The sequence below is a fragment of the Lepisma saccharinum genome, chromosome 13 (genome assembly GCF_977018435.1).
Source record: "Lepisma saccharinum chromosome 13, izLepSacc3.1, whole genome shotgun sequence".
NCBI lineage: Eukaryota > Metazoa > Arthropoda > Insecta > Zygentoma > Lepismatidae > Lepisma > Lepisma saccharinum.
In genome coordinates this window covers 3,096,601-3,121,829 of record NC_139241.1, presented here as the reverse complement: position 1 = coordinate 3,121,829, position 25,229 = coordinate 3,096,601, and the positions used below count along the sequence as shown (strand labels likewise).

Sequence of the window (25,229 nt, the reverse complement as noted above, 5' to 3'; positions counted from 1 at the left end):
CTTTGTAGTCATAGGCAACAAGATTCATCACTTTAACTCTTAAATGCATGAATTATTTTTTGTCAACTTTTTTCGTGTTTTGAGTCGAATATCTGTTATGTACTAATAAGTGATTTGGAATCATTTTTTGAAAATTTCCATTCTCCCTTTTCAAATTTTGCCCATTACCAGATGGTAACGCTATGCGTTCACCCCGTACAAATTGATTTATTATTGAAAACTTGAAATTTTTTGAATAACCTTAAAATTACTTTCAAAATTTGATTATTTTTTTTAAAATAATACAAATACTATAGATCGATTGTACATTAATCTCACATTTTCTGAGCTAAAAAAGCTCAGGTATCTATTTAGTACATAATGATTCACATATTGTTTATCATTCTTGAATATTCACTTGTCATAGAAACTTTGTATTGAGTTGAATTGCAGTTTTTAAGTCCATTTTATGCACAGAATAGCTAATCGAGAGTGGACCTACAATTTAAAGTTAGATCTAAACCGATGTACCATGTACCTCCACCGTGTATCGAACCCGGGAACCCTTGTTTACAAGGTGACTACGTTACCATTACGCCATCGGGAGGCCCTTGTCGTAGAAACGTATGAAACATGAAGTCCAACAACATATTTTATATGTCCAATGCGAACACTACTGGTGGACCACCAGCATACCACTCATCTTTTAAAACCTTCCTTTGTGTTGTAATGGGCCGCCAAGCTCCCTTAGGTGCAACACAAAATGATGTCATATAGTTTTGAGCGATATCCAAAGTCAAGCTGGGAGAATTTTTGTCTCTGGAAATTCGTGAAGCATATGGATGAGAGGAGCTGCAGTCTTTCTAAATTTGTTCTCAATGTCAATGGAATCTTCATATACTCTTATGTTGATAGATATCAAAACTAAAGAGGTATCCACGGAAGGTTTTCAAGCACCAGGCAGGCTTTGTAACCAAATCTTATAGGTTGACCTGTAATAAATAGCTTGCACGAATGTTTTCCATAATACGGAATCACAGACTCAAGAAGACTGAGCTACTGAACAGGCACAAAATGTTCCATGAAATGGTCATCTATTATTACTATTATTTTATTATATTTATTATTATTATTATTTTTAAAATAAAATATAAATTATAAGCAATAGAAATAAATAAACCATGCAAAAGACAAGAAAATCCTTTACAACTTAAATTTCGTGCTTTACGTGCAATAATAAAATAATAAATAAAGTAATTGTTGAAAAGACCTGTAACTACTGTATCTGTATAGCATTACCATATGGTAACGCCACCGTTATGAGCAAAAATCGAGCAAGTGATGTGATTTCTTGAACAGAAAACTTCATAAGTTTTTAATTACATCTGTTTACTAAATGCTGAAAACATTCAGAACTACATAATGAAAGACAATCAGAAAAAAACGCTATATTTACTTTCCAGTGTATGACATTGAATAAAAAATCGAAGGTCAAAACAAATACATCCTGAAACAAATGCTCTCAAATGCAAGCTTTATCCTTCCTAGAGCGACTTCTGGCACTAGGGCCTACACACTCAATACAGACAAGCCTCTAGCACGAAAATGTGTGAATGTTGAGCGTTACCATATTAATGTGGCTGGGTGCTTGTTGGAACTTTCGTGGTCTTGAAGAACCAGCATGGTGAACTACTTAACCCCTATTTAAGTGCCTCATCACCACAAGCTTGCGCAGGTTTCTGTGACACTTTAGAACATTTCTTTCACATACAAATTGAATTTTGATTAACGGAATTTGATATTTTCTTAAGAATACTGTTTTAGAGCACACTACTCAATACGACAGTGATGCCGCCACATGTCAATCTGTGGAACTACAACATGTCATTTGTAGAGGTGGGATTAAAGAAATTATCTGAATCCACGATTAATTGTTGCTACACATGACAAACAGTGGACATGTTGAGTAATATTTTTTTTAAAAATGATCCTCGTGCATTGCCCTTGAGCATTTATGAAGAAAGTTTTCTGATTGAGTAACGTTTTCCCCTTCTTCCAGGTATATTTCCTGAGCCAAATCATGATCCAGTCATTCAGATTGCAAATATGGTTGTTAAGCAAGGAAGCCCGGAACCATTTCTTAGGAACGTCTTCACTCTGGACACCTGCGCTTCGATCGTCGGGTGTCAGGTGCTCAGCTTCCACAAGGAGAGCGACATGCTGGAGGTATGTTATTTAATTCCTAACCCATTGTTTCCATTATTCTAAATACTATGGCATCTTCTTGCAATAGGTACAGTCTATATCAGTAGAGGCTCTCTTTTTTTTTTTTTTCAGGTAATATTGTAAGTTTTCAATTTATTTCATTTCAGAAATGGGCTGACTTTGTTCGAGAAGTTGATCCTGATGTATTTACTGGATACAATATAAACAATTTTGACTTGCCGTATCTTTTAAACAGAGCCAAGCATCTATCAGTCAAGAACTTCCACTATTTAGGAAGAATAAAGGATATTAGGTAGGTAGCATCTTGTACTATTGGTGAGAGAGCTTTTCCACTAAGTCCTTCCATTATTCCTCATGTAGTTTATGGTTGTTGAAAGCATTTACATACATTTTTCTTGTAATTGTGATTGTTTGAACTGAAATAAATGTCTGATGACTCCTGAAACATCATAAAATGAACAATAAACTATCATTTCATTGACAAAAAGGAGATATTTGTTGAATTAATCACTACTTAATAGGACTGAGCCAATACCGATGCTTGACAATTGTAATAATTTCAAGTTGTTCAAAATATTTATGAATATTAATGAGTGAATATTCCATTCCAATTATCCCGCACCATGACAGTGTAGTCTAAGGCTTTGGGCTCTGACTACGGGATGCTCACAGGTTCGAGTCTCCTGGGGGAAGCGTAACAACTTTTCTACTGAGATTTTGGTGGGACCGGTGGTCACCCACTATCGTGACGAAATTGGGGAGCTACAAATGAGTAGCATTACGCAGTCACAGAAACCTACACCAATGACTGGGGGTTCTTCATGTGACCACACATGGCAGGTGGGAGTGAGGTTAGCAGTCGGTAGCTAGGCCCTGGCACTCGCAGGTTGTTGTACCACATGTTGTTATTATTATTATTCCATTACAATCATAAGCATCCATTTACTATAGTTTGGATGTACTCTTGTTTTCTTTTTTATTTGAAGTTCCATGTTTTAGTGCACAAACAAATTTATGGTGTTTCATTTCAGATCAGTTGTCAAGGAACAAGTTCTTCAGAGCAAACAGCTAGGTAGGAGAGAGAACAAAAGTATTAACACAGAAGGAAGAGTGTCGTTCGACTTATTGTTGGTAAGATTCTTTTATTCTGTTTCAGTGCATCTTGCAACCTAGGGTCCCTGGTGAACACACAGTGGTTCAGATCTCACTTTAAACTGGAGATAGATTCCTGATTAGTCTTTCTGTGCACAAGGTAAATTTTTGGACCCTTAACTAACATATGCTCCAAGTGTTTGCCATCATTCCATCTAACCTCTGTCAAAATTTTTGTAACTATTTGGTAACATTTTTTAAAACTGGATGCCTGTGTAAAATGGTTCTTTTGAGTATGCAGTTAGCCGAACTTTGGGAATGTGAAAGTAATTTTTTTGTCTGGTATTGTAATTGTGTCTGTTCTTTGGATACTTCAATTTGTGATTAACTTTGATACACTTACTATTCATTTTACCACGAAAGTTTTTTCCAGCGATCAATTTTGCCACTCGTCTGGTGGCTTCGTCAGGCGTGAACTGTCTTGCTGCAGCTGGCGTGGTTCCTTCTTCTTCCACTTGTGCTTGTGGCGGTGCAAATTGACGCAGCACTTTCACTTTTTGTCGTTCTCGTGCGGGTGTAGAGCTTCCTTCTGTTGCCACGCCGCGGGGTTTAGGTGCTGTACAAGACAGTTCCAGATCTTGTAGTCTGCTTTCACAGGGCGGTGTTGCTCGCATGCGCAGACAGGCTTTTTTGCGAATGTTTGGGGTCTGTGCTTGGTTTCTTGTCGCAGGGGAGGAGCAGGTCAAGACTACTAGAAGGAAAGGCTGGGGTCAGACACGCCTCTTTTCGTGACTGCCGCGGGTGTGACGTCATCGGCGGACAAAACCCAGCTGACTCTTTACCCCATATGGAAAGAAACGTGGAAAGGCTGATCTGTTTTGTTCTTTTCGCTCCTTTTTTCTTGTATTTCTGGATTGTTGGGTTCAGGTGCGAAATCCTGTGGGGGGGGGACAAGGAGGATTTCCCCCACCAACAATCTTGGCCTCAAAAATCCCCCACCAAAAATTTCCCAGGGGTAGAGTTTTGTTATAACAAAGGAAAGATAAGCAATTACTTGTAATTTCACTCGTACTTTACTAAGAATAATATCGAAAAAACACACAAAATAGTGTAGTTGTGAGTATTGAATGCATTCTCTCTCAAGAGATCATTAACAAATCTACATTAATACGCACAATAAAAGAAAAACAAGAATGCAAAACAATAATAACTATGAAATATAATTGATTTATATTAACATAAAGCACAAACTAAACAAAAACTTACACATAATAAAACTACTTCAACTATGTCATAATTTATTAACATCTTTAACCGGTTAGTAAAGGAATTAGTTAGCTGCTTTACACTATTTGATATGTATGGGAGTAACAAATTAATTTCTAATTAATAATCATAATAATTATTTTAATTGAGTAATTTATTTTTACGTTTAATAACATCAAATATGTACATCGCATAATTCACACATATGTTTGTGGGGAGGGGGGTTTTAAGTTAAGAACTTTCTCCCCCTCACCAGTTTCCAATGATTTCGCACCCTGGTTGGTTGCGAGTTGTTGCAGTTTACAATGCCTTCAGTGAGGTGTTGCGACGTGTCGTGATCTCCGATAAAAAATAGAAACAGCTGGTGACGATATATAACTGAACACATCGCATCTAACGAGACTTGTTAGTGGATTGCGATACCAGATACGCTTTCGTCAAGGACCACGTGATCAGGTATGGCCCCAGAACTTCCACACATTCCTCGAAGTGTTGTTCAAAGATTCATAAGACTCAGAACTGTAATCTGAATGAGGAAAGTTAACGAAGAAGTGAATATTAATAGCAGAAGCAAAGTCAACAAATTGCAAAAGTTGAAGTGAAACAGCTCCTCCCTCACCTCTAAAACAGATGACTTCATAAGTATAACAATAGGTAAGTCTGCATCATTTATTATTATTATTATTTTACGCATTCAACATATTTAATTTTTTCTTTCTGCTCTAACAAAATGCATTACTAGGTGAATTAACCCAATTTTACATGAAAGCTACTGTTTCACAGAGGAATGTGACGACATATAAACTACCGATAAAGTGTGTGCGTAAATGGCTCTGTAATCCAACTGTAAGGACATACGTTATGTCGGATCCAAAGTAAGACTGTGTATTCACTCCCAATTAGTTTCTGGGCATAATTACGGCTCTTTTTGTTCATAATTAGTGCTTTCTTTTGGCTGCGAAACCGGAGCGTAGAGCGATCTGTCCGCCCGTGACGTCAAGGACCACGTGATTAGGTATGGCCCCAGCCTTCTCCTTCTAATAGTCTTGGGAGCAGCTTGATTGGGCGCTTGTTGCTGGAGAAGAGCAGGTTGGACAGGTGTGCATATTCCTGATGGCGGGAAGCCAGGTTTTATTGAGGGCCCCGGTATTGGTGTTGAGGTCGGAATGACAAATCTCTGGCTTGATGAAAGATTCAAGTAGCATGATGCTGACCACAGGCTTGGGAGGTGGTGAAGAGGCCTTTCTTGCCACCTCATAGACGAAAACCATAGCATAGGCTCCTTTAAAATAATCATGCAAGCAAAATCCACACTAGAAAGGTTTTCAAAAGAAACCTATGCAATAGTGACCGTGCCCGCAGACCTCAACACCAATACCAGGGCCCTCAAAAAACCTGGCTTCCCGGGAATATGCACACCTGCCCAACCTGCTCTTCTCCAGCAACAAGCACCCACCCAACCTGCTCCTCTCCTGCGACAAGAAACCAAGCACAGACCCCAAATGTTCGCAAAAAAGCTCACCTGCGCACGCGAGCAAACATCGCCCCGCAAAAGCAGACGACAAGATCTGGAAGAGCCTTGCACAGCACCAAAACTCCAGCTGCAGCAAGACAGTTCATGCCTGACGAAACCACCAGACGATTAGCGAAATCAATCGCTGGAAAAAAAAAAAAAAACTTTTGCGGAAAAAAGAATAGTAAGTGTATCAGAGTTAATTACCTATCTCCGCGTAACCGCCAAACTGATATCTTTAGATGCAATGTACTTCAATTTGGTTTCGTGTACAAAAGTAAGTGTTTCAAGTGTGTATCAATTTGGAGGTGTTTATATCCGAAATTTTTTGAAAAGAGTTGTTTACATTTATCAGTTTTGTGTGCATTTGCCAAAATGCGCAATGCTCTTTCTTGTATTTTAAAAATAGTCCGTGATTGTGGAGAGTTTCCCCAAAATTGGATGGAAAATAGATATTTAGCATACATACCTTATTGCATATCGCAGTGCCTCACATGACCTTATTTGTAATTATGTTTCTCATTTGCATAATATCCAGGGTAATTAGACTGCAAAAGTGTCTCTCGGAATTTTTCAGGACCCTTTAAAATACACAGACTCTGGAGAAATATTGTCTGGTATTGGTGATAACTTGAGTCTAGAAGTTTGGCAAAATGCCTTATTTTTCCTTCTGTATTTAGTGATAATTTTTTTTCTTGATATACATGTTTTATGTTGCTGCTAATGTTTTGGAAGCTTTTATCATTTTGCTTATTTTGTACTGCACTGCCTGTTTTTAATTTTAATGCCTTTTCCATTTTCAATAAGGTTTTTAAATGTGTTTCTTTTTCTAAAAAAAAAATTTGTACACATCTTACTTTTCTGTCAAAAACTTTATTTATCAGCACATTTGGTTTTGCCAGAGACAATTACAAAGCTGGAAAGAAAAAGGTGAAACTCTTATGACATCCATGCAAGTTTTTGAGGAATCAGTACAGCAGCTGATCGAAGTGCCAGGAGAGAAGAGGTTAGCTATTGCAGAAAAGTGCAAACGTGTAATGAGTACAAATGTGGAAGTGGAAAATTGAAAACAATTTGTGACATTCTTTAAGATTTAATCCAGTTACATGTATGCTCCAATTACTTCTGTCAAAGTAGAGAGATCATTTTCTGTTATAAAAAAGCATTCTTCCTATGAATGTTGGAGAGAGAAAAACCTAGTGATTATGTGCAATCAAGACAACAAAGATAAAGTTCCTTGTGTATATAGCACCGTTCCATGAAAGCACCCACACACATTCTCGATCTCGGACATTTTGGAGGTGATGTGGTCAGCACCACACTCCAGTCACCTTCACCCCCCAGCATTGTGCCGAAGTACCAATTGCTGAGTGAGGCCCAGAGCTATTTTATGCAGGGACAAGGAAAGAAAAATTCCAACCTTAGATCACCCACTCCGGGAATTGACATCAAAGGAATTTAAATCTATTTCCATGTAGATGTTAACTTCTTGAATGAAATTATGGATGTAGGCGACTTGCAATTTGCCACTTTTTTCAGTTTATTGTGTTTTTGGAGCCTATTTTCCAAATTATAAATGCCTTTTTGTCTCCCTATTTTAAGCAAAATGAATGCCTGAACTCCTGTCCTCTAGTAATTACATTTGAACTGTTGCTTTCCAGTACTATTGTCACCGGTATTGGCAGATACTGATTCATTTGCACTGCCCTAGATGTGCGTTAACATTTGATCATTTGCCTCGTTTGCAGGTTCTAGTGCGAGACTACAAGCTCCGTTCCTACACCCTGAATGCTGTGAGTTTCCATTTTCTGCAGGAACAAAAGGAGGACGTCCACCACTCAGTCATCAGCGACTTGCAACATGGAAACCCTCAAACTAGGAGGAGGTAAGATACCCTTTGCGTTAAACTTGCTTGAATGTTCGCATAACCCAAAAACAGGAAAGGAGTTTGACTTAGCAAGTGACTCTCACTTGCCGCTTTCAATCTGTTTCAGGAATTAAAATATTTTTTTAAAAAAAAGCTACCAGTCTGGAAATCATGGAAAAGTCTTGGATATTTCATGGAAATTTACTGTTACTAGAGAAAGTCAACATTTTTGTATTAGTAAACTAAAAACAGGTTTTTGAACAACAACAAAATTGTAAACAAAAAATTGGATAACTTAACTTCAGGTTGATATACTGAATAGTATTGATAGTTATAGTACAAATTGCACATTAAATACTCTAGGGAAAGGGGCCATGTTTTGAAATCTTTTCATGTTGAAAATTTGCTACTGTAAGTGGCTAATGGCATTTACCGCTAAATTGTTGAAATTTGGGTTGTGTTTGGTTGATATTAGGAGTTTTACTGTAATTATATATTATTTATGCTATAATTGTTGTAATTCTTTTGCATAAAAAATAATTCTTGGTTTACCATTAGTCAATATATGAAACGTAATACACAAGTTCACCCATGATGTATCTATACCATGGTCATTTTCTGTTATTATTATTACTTTTGATATGTGATATGAATATTCTAAAAAATTGGTAAAATGGGATTCTAGGTGTGGTGTTTAGCACACACATGTTCTGTAACTTTTATAACAAAGGTTACAATAAAAAACATTTCAATGTAAGCTGAAGTAAGTGGAAATTGTCTCGTTGCATTTAATCCAAAATATGATATTCATTAACCAATTGAAATGATATTCTGTTACAATTTTTCACTGTTGATGATCTTTATTCAGGCTTGCTGTATATTGCTTAAAAGATGCATACCTTCCCCTGCGACTGCTGGATAAATTGATGTGCATGATCAACTACATGGAAATGGCTAGGGTGACCGGTGTCCCTCTCTCGAGTCTCCTGACCAGAGGCCAACAGATAAAGGTCATTTCTCAGCTTCTCAGAAAGGTAAGTGCACGGTACATTTGGTTCTATTTGTTAGGTGGGAAACACATTTAGAGATGGGCTGGTGTAAGTTTTAATTTTGTAGTTCAAGTGGTATAAGGGAATATATCTGAAAGAAGCATGTACTGTACAGTTGTACCAAGAAAGAAAAGACTGCAGCTTGCTATGACACCAGGGATATCACGTTTGAATCACAACCTGGCTGTTCTTTGTGGTTAGCCAAAAGTGGCTGAAAATCGAAGTTAAATATATAAAATCAATCAATCCAGAAGACACCCAGCCTCCAGAAAAACATTGGTTGCTATCATTGAATAAATTCCGATGGATATTTTCTGTGGCTGCTATCATTCAATAAATCCCAATGGATATTTTCTGTAGCTGCTATCATTGAATAAATTCCAATTGATATTTTCTGTAGCTGCTATCATCAAATAAATTTCAATGGATATTTTCTGTGTCTGCTATCATCAAATAAATTCCAATTGATATTTTCTGTAGCTGCTATCATCGAATAAATTCCAATGGATATTTTCTGTGGCTGATATCATTGAATAAATTCCAATGGATATTTTCTGTGGCTGCTACGATTGAATAAATTTCAATGGATATTTTCTGTGGCTGTCATTGAATAAATTCCAATGGATATTTTCTGTGGCTGCTATCATGCAATAAATTCCAATGGATATTTTCTGTGGCTGCTATCATCAAATAAATTCCAATGGATATTTTCTGTTACCAACACCACTGATATCAGCTGATGCTAAGTATCAGAGTGGTTAGCAGAGCATCCTACAATGCCAGAGGTCCCGGGTTCGAATACTGGCCTAGGCATGGCTGTTCTTCGCAAATATCCCTTCATCATTTTCATGGCAGAAAAGTGAAGGAATATCTATCAAACAATACATCACTATGTGCTTAGCCTAACATTCATTAGAAAATGCGCAACAGCCCATTTAGGGCCAAGGCGTACCTACTGACTGCTGGCCTCACTCCCGCCTGATTCTACTTGAGCACTCACCCGAGGTGGGAGATATGAAACCAGTTACGGGGTGGCATGAGGTCAGTACGACAAACCTCCATTCGTTGTTGCAGGTTTCATGACCAGGTTATGCTACTCATTCATAGCTCCTCAATTTCCTCACGATCGTGGGTGGGCACCGGTCCCATACACAGGACAAAAGTTTTTGTACTTCCCCAGGAATGTTGAACCTGCGCACGTCCCGTAGCCGGAGCCCAAAGCATGATGCTTAGACCACATGACCATGGTCGGGACATCAAAGTGACAGAAATTACATGCTGCTAATAGAAATATTGCACAGGTAAAATTACCGGGAATTGTATAATATTCAAATAAGGTGAAAAGCTTCATTACGTAACATATTCCATTAAGGTAATAAATGTACTTTTATTTTCGTTATTTTTTCCTACGTAGGCAAAGGAGAAAGATTTCCTCATCCCAACATACTCAAGTGGAGTACAGGAGGAACAGTACGAAGGAGCAACTGTGATTGAACCAAAGAAGGGCTACTATGATGACCCAATAGCAACCCTGGATTTCAGCTCTCTGTACCCCAGCATCATGATGGCTCACAACCTTTGCTACACTTCACTGCTTCAGCCTGGAATGAAGGAAAAACTAGGGTAAATATTAGATATGGACTAGCGTACTGCATGGAGATTATCCATAAAAATTACAACAAAATTGCAGAATTTTGCACTAAATTATCAGATATATATCGGATTGGTAAAATAATCGGTAATTTTACCGATAAACCAATACACCGATATGCCTATATCGACCAATACCGATAGAGTACAGATTAAACGGTCCCATCCCTAATATATTGTAACCTGTGAAAATATGATCACTTTTGCTGATTAATATGATCAGGAGCTTGAATACATGGTTTGGAATACTGCCATGAAGGAATATGGAATTCTTGCAAGATGTGTCAGTTTCCAACACAATAAGTGCACTCCTTGGATTTTTAACACTCAAAGTCACTATTTTATTAGTATGGCGACTGTTTCCACTTACAAAGAAAGATCATGGATTTGATTTCACAAGAATACATTCTCCTGTTCAAAATTCGACTATTTTACCGTTGTCATCAAATTGATATTTTGATTAAATTTACATATATTATGGTGCAATTTAAGTTGCAACAGCACTCTCGGCAGTATATCGTATCAATCCATAAGATTATATTTTTTTAAAGCCTCTCTGAATGCTTCATGTCGACCAGAGCATTCACTTGTTTATCTCAGTTGTGTCAACCTCTGAGGCATGTAAACAATGCACAGTGTTGTGCTATGCAAACCTCCTGAGCTATTCAGGAAATAGGTAGTTCCATCTGCCTATGGAGCCAGCGGTTTGCATAGTGGCAGTTAAAATCACGATTCGGCATGGAGGAAGGTCTCCATGGCCTGGGTAATATAGAGGTGAGACAGACTGAGAAGGGACTGACTTTTATTTTGGATTGAGGGGAGAGAAGAGCTTAGGAAAGGAATTGAGCTAAAGTGAGGCGACGCGCCAGTCAACCTGCAACGAAGCCTACAGAGGACTTAGTTTATTTTTATTCTTCGAAATTATCTTCATTCGTCAGATAGACAGGTTATTATCCTAACCCAGCCATGATTCAGGTTCAAAGGTTCATAAAACCCAATGAGTGACCATTGTCTTTTCTAGTTGTTAGTTTTGCTTTTTACTACTACTAAGCTCTTAGTATGACTATGACAAAATACGATGTCACTTTAGTTGCCTTCTTGTCCTTCTCTTTCTCTCTCTCGCAGTGTTTCCAAATGCAGTACTTTGTCACTATTGTCAGAATATAAATGTTGATAATTTTTACTTGTACGAAATATTATTTTTTACAATATTTTGTTATAATTTTTACTGTGATGCATATTTTACACAATAAATTGATCTAAACTTTTTTTTTTAAATTACAACATAATAAGTTTGATAAAATATTTTTACCCTCAGTGGAAAAAAGGTTTTTCCCGTATGTTATACATTTTTTTCCGCGAATAAGGTTTGCTATATAAAGAACAAGTTATTTTATGTGTAGGATATGAAACTACACTTTCTAAGTAAATTGATAATTTATGACTAATTTCTACTTAAAACATGTTTATTTGGGTTATATTTGCTTTCAAATTAGCCTACGCATGGGTACAAATACAAATTATCTTGCAAAATTTGCCAAATTTTATATTTATTGATGTTTTTATGCTTGTGTTTAATACACCCAGTAGAACTATTTTTTGGCACTTTGTTACCAACGCCTGGTACACATGACCTGCCTTGTTCATACATTGTTCAGTTCCATGAAGTGTCCTCTTCCATTTATATATTTCGAATTTTTGTGTTGGTACTGCATTCTTGCAAAAAAAAAAAAAAAAAATAGTTGCCATGACTTATGTATAACCCTCAGTTTATTGGGAAAATATCTATTGTGGGTCTTATCAAGCATTCAACCATAACCATTGTAGTGTCAAAATTAAATACACCCAATTTGTGACCACTCTGTACTATTTTTTTTTTGAAAAACTGATGTTTCTTTACTTTTTCCATTTACAGATTAACCCCTGATCAGTACACAAGAACTCCAGCTGGCAACTTCTTCGTGAAGCCCTCCGTGAGGAAGGGACTGCTTCCGGAAATCCTGGAGAACCTTCTGGCTGCCCGGAAGAAGGCAAAGACTGATCTGAAGAATGAAACTGATCCCCTCCGGTGCAAAGTGCTGGATGGTCGACAGCTGGCCCTGAAGATCAGTGCCAACTCTGTGTATGGTTTCACGGGGGCCCAAGTGGGGAAACTGCCATGTCTCGAGATATCTGGGGTAAGGGTTTTATTCTGGTAGTTTACCTCTATGGAAGGTAATTCCCTCTTCGTTGTTGAAGAGAACATCAAGATGTTCTTGTTTACATTTTTGCCCATTGAGATCTTGTTTTTAAACTACAAGCCTTTGAAAATCATCAAATTTATCCTCTATGTATGCCATCGTGCAGTCAAATTTAAATTTGCCTCTTGCCATATACAAGGTGATTCTAAAGTCTCTATACATTTTAGTGATATTGTGAAAAAATATATTTCTTTTGCATGTTATGTAAAGCACTGCTAACAGTAGAACAAAGAACAACCGTTGTTTGTGCTTGTCTGCATCAAATGATGTATGAACAGCTGCGGACGGACTTCACTCAGAAATTCAGAAAAACAGGCCCCCACCAGCAGGGACAGCGACAGGGGTGGGCCTGTGCCCACCTGATTGCCCACCCAATCAAATTCAATAACTACATATGCTTCGAGATAGCTATATGAATGATTTGATAAATAAGTGTATTCTGGTCTGGTGTTCATAACATGTATATTTTACTTGTGAATATTATCTATGCTAGAAATGTTCACATATTATCAACCCATAAAAAGCCAATTTTGTAATTAGAAAGTGAAAATAATTACTAGAGCTATTGAAACAAAAACTGTGATCAAATGAATGCTTTCATGATTAAAAGCAGCTAGTAGGCTTGGGAGGCTCAAAATTATGCAGGGTATGATCAAGATGAGATCAGAATTTAGATTGAACTTGAGGACTGCAGGTCCGGGCCTCCACATACGTATATAAATCCCGGCCTGGGTATGGTTAAAATAATCTCCAAATAAACAAATAAAAACATCATCTTGGCGTTACTTCCTCTGGCAACACAATACAATATTTCGACTTTTTAATTATTAGAATAATTTAATCAACAAGACTTAGATGGGCAGGTCAAGTGACACGAATGGCAGAGGAAAGAATAGTTTACAGGATTCGTGTTGGGAAACCTGATGGTAAGAGACCAGTAGGAAGGCCAAGACGAAGATGGAGGGATAAGTTGAGATGGACCTAAAGAAAATCGGCAAGGATAGGAAAGATTGGATTGATCTTGCCCCGAATAGGGACTCACGACCGGATCAAGAAAGTGTGGGGCGTTACCCCCACACCCCCTATACGCCTTCATGGCATGGTGCTATGCACAGGGGAACACTTTACCTTTACCTTTTTACCCGAATAGGGACAGATGGAAGGCTTGTGTTGCTGCAGCCATAAACCTCTGGGTTTAAGTATGCTAGAGAGTATAATATAGTTTTAATTAGCTCTGCATTGAAATTCCAATTACATTACAATTTTTATGTACCTGTTATCTTTAAATATCAATATGGTATGCGAAATATCAACTTTATATTCATTCTACTAATAAGAAGGAATCACAATAATTACTACAAAACTGAAATGAATAAATTTTAATAAACCAGTTATGTATGGAAAATGCTACAGAAAAGGTGATTGCCTGAGACAAATATTTGAGACTTTCGTAAAACAATGTCATTGTTCACGGAATTAGCTGCCTTGATCCACTAATAAAACGCTGTGCAATTGAAACTACCACCTCAACTTTCTAAGAGCTATGGACTAATGAAATCCATTTTTGGAAGAGTAAGTTGTGGTTGAGTTATTTTATTACCCTACAATGCATGATTTTTTTTTCATGAAATGAAAAAAATATATTTATGTTCTCTAGACAAAATATACACATGAAAAAATGTTTAAAAAAATAAAAAGTGAAAAGTATTGATTTTATGAACAATTTTAATAAATGTGACAAATGGCAACATCATGCATTGAGTTTTGATTATTTATTATTCTTAGAATATACAAATTTCAACATAAAACATACACAAATTAAGTTTTTTCGAAAAATAGTGAAAAATATTAATTTTATGCACAATTTCATGTGACAAATGGCAACATCATGCATTGAGTTACTTTATAATTATTATAAGATACAAGTTGCAACATTATACAGGGTTGTGCACGAAAATCAGGCTCGCCTCGTATCACTTGGTTTGAAATGAAACTTTCTCCTAGAAACCTAAGTTAATGTGCTCTAGAAACAAGAACATGAGCAGATACAGGGAGGGGAGGAGTGACGTTACATGATGTGACCAGATGGGGAAAGTAGTGGAATGGACGAATATAGATGAAATAATAATTTCTGAATGTCTGAGGTGGCTCAGTTTCTTTTTGTGCCCAACCCTATACATTTCAGATTAAAGGTTGTGCCCACGTCACTGTCATCGAAATCGAGATCAAATTCGCTACCACTGGGGATTTCTAGTATAATGCTTTGTGTCAATGGCCTCACTCTCCCGCCGTCATTCACAAAGCGTATACGAGGGGGTGCTGAGAAGTATTGAGCCTTACCCAGAAAAAAAATCAGCTAAGAGGCTGAAATTTGCAGGGTGTACTAGTCAATTCTTCTACATGTAATGGTGCAAAAATTGACTTTCTATGATTTTAACTTCGCTTTGTTATTCATGTAGGGTGACCAGACGTCCTCTTTTGACCGGACATGTCCTCCTTTTTAGGTGTCTGTCCGGCGTCCGGGTGGATTTTTTAGAAATAGGTAGAGGCACATATTTTTGGTAAATAAAAAAGCAAAATTTTGGTACAAAAACGGAGTCAATTTCGGGTTTAAAAGCGGTAAATAAAATGAAATATCGGTGTTATAGCGGTGAAAAATTGGATGAAAAGTGGTATATAAAAAGACATTTTGGTTTTAAAATTGTGAATATAATCCTAAATTTGATTTTAAAACTACACTTATTCCACAGAATAAATATTTCACTTCTAATAGCACATTTATGTAGTTATAAGAGTATTAAGTTTATTTCTGTGTAAAGGAGTCAATTTTTGTTTCTCCAATATTAACAGCAGAATTAATCAATTTTCCGGGAATTGCATAACTCTCAGGATAATTCAGACCTCAGAAGGTGTCGCATCGGTGAATAAACCCTGAATTTCGTGTTTAAGAGTTAATTTCGCTTTTTGTAGTTCATTTCGCATTATTTCGTGACAAAACATGGTCACAAAATGCATCTCACACCTTTCAGAAACATGAAAAATTAACACTACAATGTGTTTTTTTCAAATTTCGTTTTTTTCATCAAAAACGAAATATGTATGCCCCTAGAAATAGGTAAATATCCTCCTTTTTAGAAAGAGTAGCTATAGCCCATAGCCAATGTGCTGCCTAGAGAATGCTTCTACACATAATGATCATCATTTAAGGCATATCACTTTGGGTGCGTTAAGTATTCGAGCAATGCTCACCTAGCATCTTGGAGCCCAACACGATCACTTTCCCGACTGAGTCATTAATAAGGTGCGGATTTATTGGCACTAAAAACCTCTGAAATAGGCACTTAAAAAGGCACTATAAACTAAGAAAAGACATTAAAATAGGCAATGAATGTGAACTTATTTCAATTTTCTTCTTACAATGCACAGACTGTATTAACTAGGGGTGTGCGGGATCCCGAGCAGTCAGGAAATAAAATACCGAATGTTCACTTTAAAAAGTCGTTAATTTTTTACGTTTTCTGCATTGTAAGTGTCTGGAACTTATCGGAAATTGTTAGTTTTTATTCCAGAAATGCAAAAATAATCACAAAGTGAAAATGACGTGTAGAATTCGAGATTTCCAGAGTACGATAACAAACTATTAATATTAATTAACATTCTTTTGATCGAAATTCACATTTGTGGGGAAAAGTAATTCTCACAAAAACAGCTTGTGGTAACTACTGTGCGAATTTGAACAAATGATGAAAAAACAATTTGCACCATTGTAACAAAAAGAACATTTTGAAATAATTTTCCAATCAATTGAGACCCTCAAATCTGGTAAATACCAGATTTCAGTCAGTACAACATCAACAAAGCCTTACATTCTTGAATCTATGGAAAGCCAAAGGCACGTAAAAAAAGCTGAAGTATGCAAAAATTGCGGAATAGCGATTTTTGAGCACGATTAATCAAAATAGCCATTTATAGGCACTATAAAAATGCATTTTAGTACTAGAAACACCATGAAACAAACTTTTAACATTGAAGCCTATGTTTTACTACAAAGGAATATAAATGGCAAATAGGCAAGTTCGGCACCCGAGTCATTACTATTATTCTAAGTTCTAACTCGTTGTTTCGCCCTCTGAGACTGCTGGAACGCATGTAGTCTGTTAAGTTCCTTTTTGATTGATTGGTTTGGTTTATTTTACTTCACTTTTCTGCCACTTTTGGCTAATTGCGAAGATGGATATGAGCGATGGTATGATGATTTCGATGAAGGGACACTCACAAAGAACAGCCTGCCCAGGCTGGGACTCGAATCGGTGACCGCTCTCGTTGTGACGTGGTGTGCCAACCACTCCGCCACGGGGATCGGCCAGTTCCTTTTCGAGTTATACATACACGATGCAGAAACGCGTAGTGAGAATTTTGATTATTAAGTAATATTTACTTTCATGAAATAACGAAGCGAAAGTGTAAATTCAACAATTATCTTGCAAGAAAATATCCAGCTTTGAAAGGATGGAGGAAGAAACGAAAATGAGGTAAAGTGTAAGGTGGCTGTCACTTTCACCTACTGTTGAAAGAGTGATAGAAATGTTCATGGCATTAAAATCATATTTCTCTACCCAATTTAAACAACTTAAAAATTGTAATTCGGTGTTTGGAAATAAGTTAAAGCTAATCTTACTTGTTACATTTGTATTCACTTGTGGGGATATTTCATTCTAATATGCAAGAATTAGAAAAGGAGTAAAAATATGTGCTTCAAATTGTAGATATTCTTTGTCATTCGTTAAATGAAAGATTCGGAGATTGCTTTCTTTGCTTAAAGATAAGAGGAAGTTATTGAAAGAGATCACCTGAAAATTCTCTGTAAGCAAAGTGTTATTAAGATTTTTATATATTGATTAAATTAGGAGTAATGGCAAATGTGTTGCCATTCTTTGCGGCTTCCTCTTTTTTATGACTTTGTCCTCCTTTTTCGCCTGCTCTGTCCTCTTTTTTGAATGTGTGTCTCCAAAGACATAATCCTGTTGCATGACAATGCCTCACCACACACTGTAGGTGAAACAATGGCGACACAGACCGCCTTATGCTTTCAAGTGTTGCTACACCCACCCTATTCACGGACCTGGCTCCATCTGTTCCACCATCTGAAAACAACACCTAATGGCACAACAATTTGCAACATGATGATGCCCTTGGAGAGCTTTTCTGGAAGTGCTGCCATTTTCACTTTGGACCTGAAAAACAAAGGGAAGTTAAAATCATAGAAAGTCGATTTTTGCACCACTACATGTAGAAGAATTGACTAGTACACCCTGCAAATTTCAGCCTCCTTGCTCACTTTTTCTGGGTAAGGCTCAATACTTATCAATACTTAATACTCCCCTCATATTGTCAACACTTTTCTCTATTGTCCTGGAACACCTCTCACACAGCTAGATAAAACTCTAATGTTCAACAAACTCTCTCACAACTACAAATCACGCGATGACACCACATTCGATGTTCGCAAGAAGCAGTACAAATGTGCTAGAATTCTTTACTTACTGTGGCTGGCTACAGCTGCTACTTCTTGCTTCTTGCATCATGTTGCCAATTGGCAACAAGTATATTGGAACTGTAATAGGCCTAATGTTGCCATTTGGAAACAAGGTTATTATCGTAACAATAGGAACCAAATGAATTGTTACATATCCAGTCATATAAAGTGAACTTGAAACCTACAAATTATTTTGTGTATTTTTTGCGAAACAGTAAAATTTAATTTTTACATTATTTAACATTAATCAGCCCTTAAGTTAAATTCATGACATCTAGTGCTACAAACGGCAAATTCATATTTCAGAGAATAAAATGAAGCCATACAACTGCCATCTAGCGATTAGTTGACATAATTACGATGTTCTCCTCCAGAAGTGAAACAATCTACCACTTATCCTTACTTTTCAATCGCACTAGTAGGACTGTATTATCAACTAGCAAACAACCACTACATTAAATCAAATAACTCCCTTATGGTTAATGGTAGAGAAAAGAAACCGGTACATTATAATGTAAAAATGTTCAATAGTACTTTATAATTATTAAGTAATTAACAAAAAAAAAAACGTTAAGACAGGTAATGAAAATCTAACTTTCTCCATTTTTGTTAATATTTTTAAAACAGTGTGGACAGTATGTATAATATACTTCATTCGATAAATTGCCCAATCGATTTTCTTTCATTTGGTGCAAACGAAGGTTTTATCTAGGGATGTGATGAGGCTGAAAATTTACCGATGCCAATGTACTCACAGATACATACGATCTCAAGAGATGCAAATATACAGTTGTGTCTGCAAAAAGTGGTTATGTGAATCCTTAAGAAGAACATAGATTCTCAAGAGATTTAGCACTACAATCACAAGCAGTTCTTTGAAATGCAAAATGAATTCCTGTTCTTAATGTTTGAAAGTTAATGCTGCCAGATTCAACTTCAGAAACACGAGTTTTGGAAGCACCTCAGGAAGTAACCTACTTCTCTTATCGCAAATCTCTTCAGCAACACTGAACACTTGTTCACTGAATACTGATGCAGCAGGTATTTTCTCACCACTTGCTTCAAGTTTGGATACTCATTTTTGAATTTCCAATACAACAGCGGATCCTGGTCACGTGGACTAGTTGGTTCAGCAATGTTTTGTTGTATTTTTGATTTTCAGGTAGGTTGATCCTCTGAATGAGGGTTTGCAATAATTTTATTACAGAAACTCTACAATGATGAAGAATCATAACCTAATTTTCAATAAATCTTACAAATCTAAAATTTATTAGAAGGTAAAACTGTAGTATTATTTGTATCGATTTAAATATCTGATTTTTGCTGATACCGATGCGTCAATTTCTGCCGATTTTCATACATCTGTAATCAGCTAGTTTTATCTCTATCCTGTGAGAAGTTATACGCGTTTAAAGATTCCACTACAAATTCTGACGGCAGCCATGTTGATGACATCATATCTCCGAAACCCACAACTGGATTCTTTGGAACTTTTTGTGAGAAATATGCCTTAAGTAGTACTACATGCTCCAGCAAGTTTCGTTTCATTTTTTTTAATGTCCAGGTTTGCCTCCAAAAATGCCTAATTTCACTATACTATACACCGAAGATATGTTTAGAACATGTCACTGCACAAACATAAATATTTTTTAGTGTTCTTGCATTTGCACACATCCAATGTTTTTTTAATACTTCCTCTGAAATACCATGCTAGCATAATATAATAAACTACCTATAATAAAGTTGGCCGCGGTGGCTCAGTCGGTAACGTGTCTGACTACCATGCTAAAGGTCCCAGGTTCGATCCTCGGCCGGTTCAAATCCGGGAATTTTTCTAACGATGGAAGCGGCCCCGGCGACCACCCAGCGTCGAATAGCATGGGTACCTGGGGGAAACCCTGGGGGGTAAAGGTGGTCAGGGGCGTGATGCTGATCACATCACCCCCACTCCCGACCGGATCAAGAAAGTGTGGGGCATTACCCCCACACTCCCTATACACCTTCATGGCGTGGTGCTATGCACAGGGGAGGACTTGAGAGAGAGAGAGAGATGCTTTCCCCCCTCTCTCCTCTCTCTCTCCCTCTCTCTTTTTTATCTTTTTTACTTTTTACCTGTTCTTGCATTTGCAAAAAAATCAAACTTCCTATTAATTCACCATTCATGTTCTTGTAGAATATTTACAATTTTATATCAGATCGGTAGAATTAATAAGTGTCGATTAATTTTACATCGATAGTTTGTTGGTATAAAATCATATTGGTACATGTCTGTTATGTAGTTTGATGTGCATAGCCTATACGAGGTCTGACCATTAAGTTTGCGAACTTGCCACCTTGTAGTGCTTGTAGGCAGCACTATACAGGCAGCTCTGTAAGATTTTGTAACCTTGGTATTTCAATGTTTCACAGCAGTGTTTGCGTTGATGCGTGGCAGATTGCGTGCGTGCGTGAAACTGGACAAGAGTGGGAGTGAAATACGGGAAATGTTAGTACAGGTGTACAGCAAGAATGTCATGACGAAAACAGCAGTGTACAAATGATTGATTGATTGAATTAGTGTTTTAAGTCCACTTTATGCACAGTAAGGCTAATTGGGACTGGACCTACAGCTTTAAGTGGGATCTGAAGCACTATGTGCCTCCACTGGGTATCAAACCCGGGACCCCTTGATTACAAGGCAATGATGCTACCACTGCACCATCGGGGAGGCCCTCAGTGTACAAATAGATCAATTGGTTTTCTGAGGGGAGGGGGAACAAGTGGCAGATGAAGAAAGGTAGGGCAGCCAGTAACGAGCCAAACATGACGAAAACATTGCCAAAATTCGTAAAATTGTGCATGCAAATTGGGATTGTTCACTATGAATTTGTACCACCAGCCCAAATAGTTAACCAAGTGTACTATTGGAAGTGCTGCAAACGTTGCGTCAAAAAGTGAGATGGAGACAACCAGAACTTTTTGCCAACAACTCATGGTTCTTGCATCACGACAATGCACCTGCACACACGACACTGTCTGTATGGGAGTTTTTGAGCAGGAAACAAATAACTTTGGTAGACCACCTGCCATACTCACCCGACCTTGCCCCCAATGACTTATTTCTTTACTCGAAGGTCAAACAAGTTTTGAAAGGAAGACATTTTGATGGCAGCTAAATCGACGGCAGCTCTGAAGGCCATTCCAGAAACAGAGTTCCAAAATTGCTTCGAAGGGTGGAGTAGGCGCTGGCATTGGTGTATATCTTCCAAAGGGGAGTACTTTGAAGGTGACCACAGTAGGGATGGCCAGAACCGGATCCCGGCGGATCCGGAATTTTCAGATCTGGATCCGGATCCAGAACTTTCGTATCCGGATATAAAACTTTCGGATCCGGATTCGTTTTGCCATCCCACATGCGCTTCTTTGGAAAGTAAGAATGTGTTTATAACATATTGTTACCTGCATATATACATATCTATATACTATATAATATACATACATACACACATATATATAGTGTGTGTGCGCGCATGCACGATTTGTAATTAATTAATACACTTACAAGGGAGGTCTAAGTCTCCTCCTCCGATCTCCATGAAATTTGGCAGGTGTATGGAGGGGCCCAAAGGAAGAAGTACGTGTTTTTGTGTTTCAGCTAAAAAACTGTTTTAGGGGGCAACCCCCTCCCCCTCAAATGTCAAGATGAGGAGAAATTGAAGTGGGGATCTGACCCCGAAACCACGTAAATATGGCATAGGAAGAAACAGGGGGCATAGGGCCTATCTAATCACCTGTCAAATTTCATGGGAATCGGAGGGGGACACTTAGATAACCTCCCTTGTTAGTCTTGCACTTTGTAACTATACCAGGTGGTCCATTTATAAGGATATTATGGAATATCGCATGCAGAATGCATCCAATCGAAAAATTGCACAGAATAAAAGTTTGATACTATTGAGGGGGTAAGTCAATGCCGCAAAAATTTCCTTGCCACCAGCAACCCCTCAAGGGAGGGGAGTTGGTAAATTTGAAATTTCAAATGGAACACCCCCATTCATTTTACATATTTGGATTCTGTGTTGAAAGAGAAGAATTTTTTGTTTGAAAAATTTTGTAAAAAAATTGCGAACTTCGAACGTTTATAAACATTTGGTAGTTTCACATTCATTTTGTTCCCTTTATGTAATAACGGTTTTGGTTTCCGTTGAGAAGATTGCATAAACTAATTTTATTCAAAAAATGTGTGCAAAGAATTCGGCAAAAGAAAATTGTTTGCAATTTATGTTTTTGTGTAACAATAAATAATATTAATTTGTTCCAACTCTTTGGTTTCAAGGAACAATTTCATATGAACAACACTACTCAGTACTCCATTCAGGCTCAAGCCATGTTGGACACAAAGTTTCCTGGTCGATGGATAGGACGTGGAGGACCCGTTTCTTGGCCAGCTCATTCACCCAATCTCACGTCGCCTGATTTCTGCCTTTGGGGACTACTTAAGGAAAAGTGTTACACGAAGTTCCAACAATGCTAGAAAACATGCGGCACGAATTATTGATGCTTGTGCCTCTATCACTCTTCGTGTTTTGAAATGCATTGAAGAGAACGGTCATCATTTTGAACATTTGCTCCTTTAAACATTTATTTGTGTACCTCAAATGATAACTAATTTGTAGTAACATACTTCATTTTGTTGTTCATATGAAATTGTTCCTTGAAACCAAAGAGTTGGAACAAATTAATATTATTTATTGTTACACAAAAACATAAGTTGCAAACAATTTTCTTTGACTTACCCCCTCAATAGTATCAAACTTTTATTCTGTGCAATTTTTCGATTGGATGCATTCTGCATGCGATATTCCATACTATCATTATAAATGGACCACCTGGTATAACACTGCATATATTATAATGTTTTATTTTAATTTTTAAAACTGTAACTGTAGATCAATTGTATAATTTTTGTATAACATTTCTATCTTGTTATATGTGTTAAAGGTTTCATTCTGGAATTGAATGTCTCACATTTATGTATGTTTTCATTTCCAATACATTCGAATGAATACATATTCATTTCAATGGCATTTACAAAATCACCCTGACATTTTATGTTAAACAAGTAAGATTATTTTTGTGCACGAGTGTGATAGCCGATGCGTAGCAAAGTATTTTAGGAACAACACTTGAAAAAATTCTTGAAGGACTAACTAATGAAAAATTTCTTTGTAATCGAAGATCATAATACCTTTTAAGGTGTGGTAATATTATAATGGGATTGAGATACGAAACTCTCGGACCCGGATCCGGATCCGTTTGGCCATCCCTAGACCACAGTGCTATTCAGCAATAAGGTACGTAGCACATTTTCTAGGATTTAACTTAATTGTCAGACCTCGTGTTATTCAAAACTGCATGGTGTAATTGTATATTTTAGTGGTTATGCATTGTGCTTAAAATTCACTTTCCCTTTCCTTTCATGTCAGAGCGTCACAGCATACGGCAGGACAATGATTGAGCAGACCAAACAGGAGGTAGAGCAGAGATACTGCACTTCTAATGGATACGAACATGATGCCATCGTAAGTATTGATTTATCTGCCTTCTGGCATGTACTTTCAAAGCAGTGGTGCCCTCAGGGGGATTTTTACCTTAAAATAATAATGATGCATTCCAGCATTACGTGTGTGATGTTTTACCCACAAAATGTAAGGTTACAGACACGAGATTGGATTATAAGATTCATAATGAACGGATTTCATAGAATTATGAAGTACTTTGTGCTGTCTGGGATTCCACACTTCCGGTTTCCTTAAATTTGGCATACCATTCAGTGATGCTTTTGTGATCAGGTGGTGGTCGTCCATATTCCCTTGTAAAATTTCATTTTCAGTTTCAGCAATTGCAGCGCCTCCTATATTAACTCAACTTGTACCTAAAACACAAGAAAAAAATTAATTAGTACATTAACTTAAAATAACAGTATGTAGCTGTAATATTTTTTTTTTAAAAAAAATCATTTTTGTAATGGAAAGACTTTATGATCACCCTGTATATATTTTTCTAAACTATGTGTAAAAAAGTTTACACCTTGGCACCATGCTGCAATATGTGTGTGATTAGATGGGAGGGCGGGGTGATCAGAATATATTTCCTTTAGCTGGTTCCAAGTCACTTTTTTAATGTGTTAGATGAAGAAAAGGAAGAATTTAGTGGTGAGGGAGATCAAGTACCATGTTGAGTAAACCTAAATAGAAATTAATTTTACTCATAGGATAGTAGTAGACATGCTGTTGTCATTACTTTATGGGCATTATGGCATGATCTGGGGATATGTGCCATTGGCTTTGGGGTAATGGGCACCCCTGTTTTGAAAGAGGTTTATCCTCTCAGACTATAAGATTGTGTCATGTGTGTTACAGATCATCTTGAATTGTTGAATTGTAGCAAAATGTTATATGAAAACTAATTTGAAACGGAAGCAATCACTACGTATAAATTATAACTTGTTGGTCATATGTAGAAAATTTAACTTGACAGTAACATTGTATAAAGGAGAGAAAAGTTAGGAAGGAGTATTCTGTGTTGACTTCGGGTGGAAGGTGTTTTGTAAGTTTTATGTATGTTGAACACCTCTTTTAGCAAGGAATTTAACTTTTTTTCATGTTGAAGTAATAAAAACATGAAAATCGCTAACTTTAAACTTGTCTTATAAACTTAGAATCAGGGAGTCGTAACGTACCCAATTTGCGTTACACGGTACGTTCCATTTTGTAGGAGGAAGAGTATGGTTCAACTGCTGGTACCCATGTAACGTAACGAAATTCAATAT

At 37.1% G+C, this 25,229-nt stretch overlaps 1 protein-coding gene across 2 annotated transcripts in view; it reads left to right on the top strand.

Moving 5' to 3' along the window:
* The window catches only part of PolD1 (DNA polymerase delta 1, catalytic subunit), a 362,058-nt gene that overhangs the window by 293,733 nt on the left and 43,096 nt on the right, over positions 1-25,229 (top strand). For both annotated transcript variants that reach the window (XM_083133794.1, XM_083133793.1), the window contains exons 8-15: positions 2,039-2,205; positions 2,352-2,497; positions 3,237-3,336; positions 7,825-7,961; positions 8,812-8,977; positions 10,407-10,615; positions 12,558-12,819; positions 23,884-23,979. In XM_083133794.1, coding sequence (XP_082989920.1) covers positions 2,039-2,205; positions 2,352-2,497; positions 3,237-3,336; positions 7,825-7,961; positions 8,812-8,977; positions 10,407-10,615; positions 12,558-12,819; positions 23,884-23,979 — 1,283 coding nt within the window. The remainder of the gene's footprint in view (positions 1-2,038; positions 2,206-2,351; positions 2,498-3,236; positions 3,337-7,824; positions 7,962-8,811; positions 8,978-10,406; positions 10,616-12,557; positions 12,820-23,883; positions 23,980-25,229) is intronic.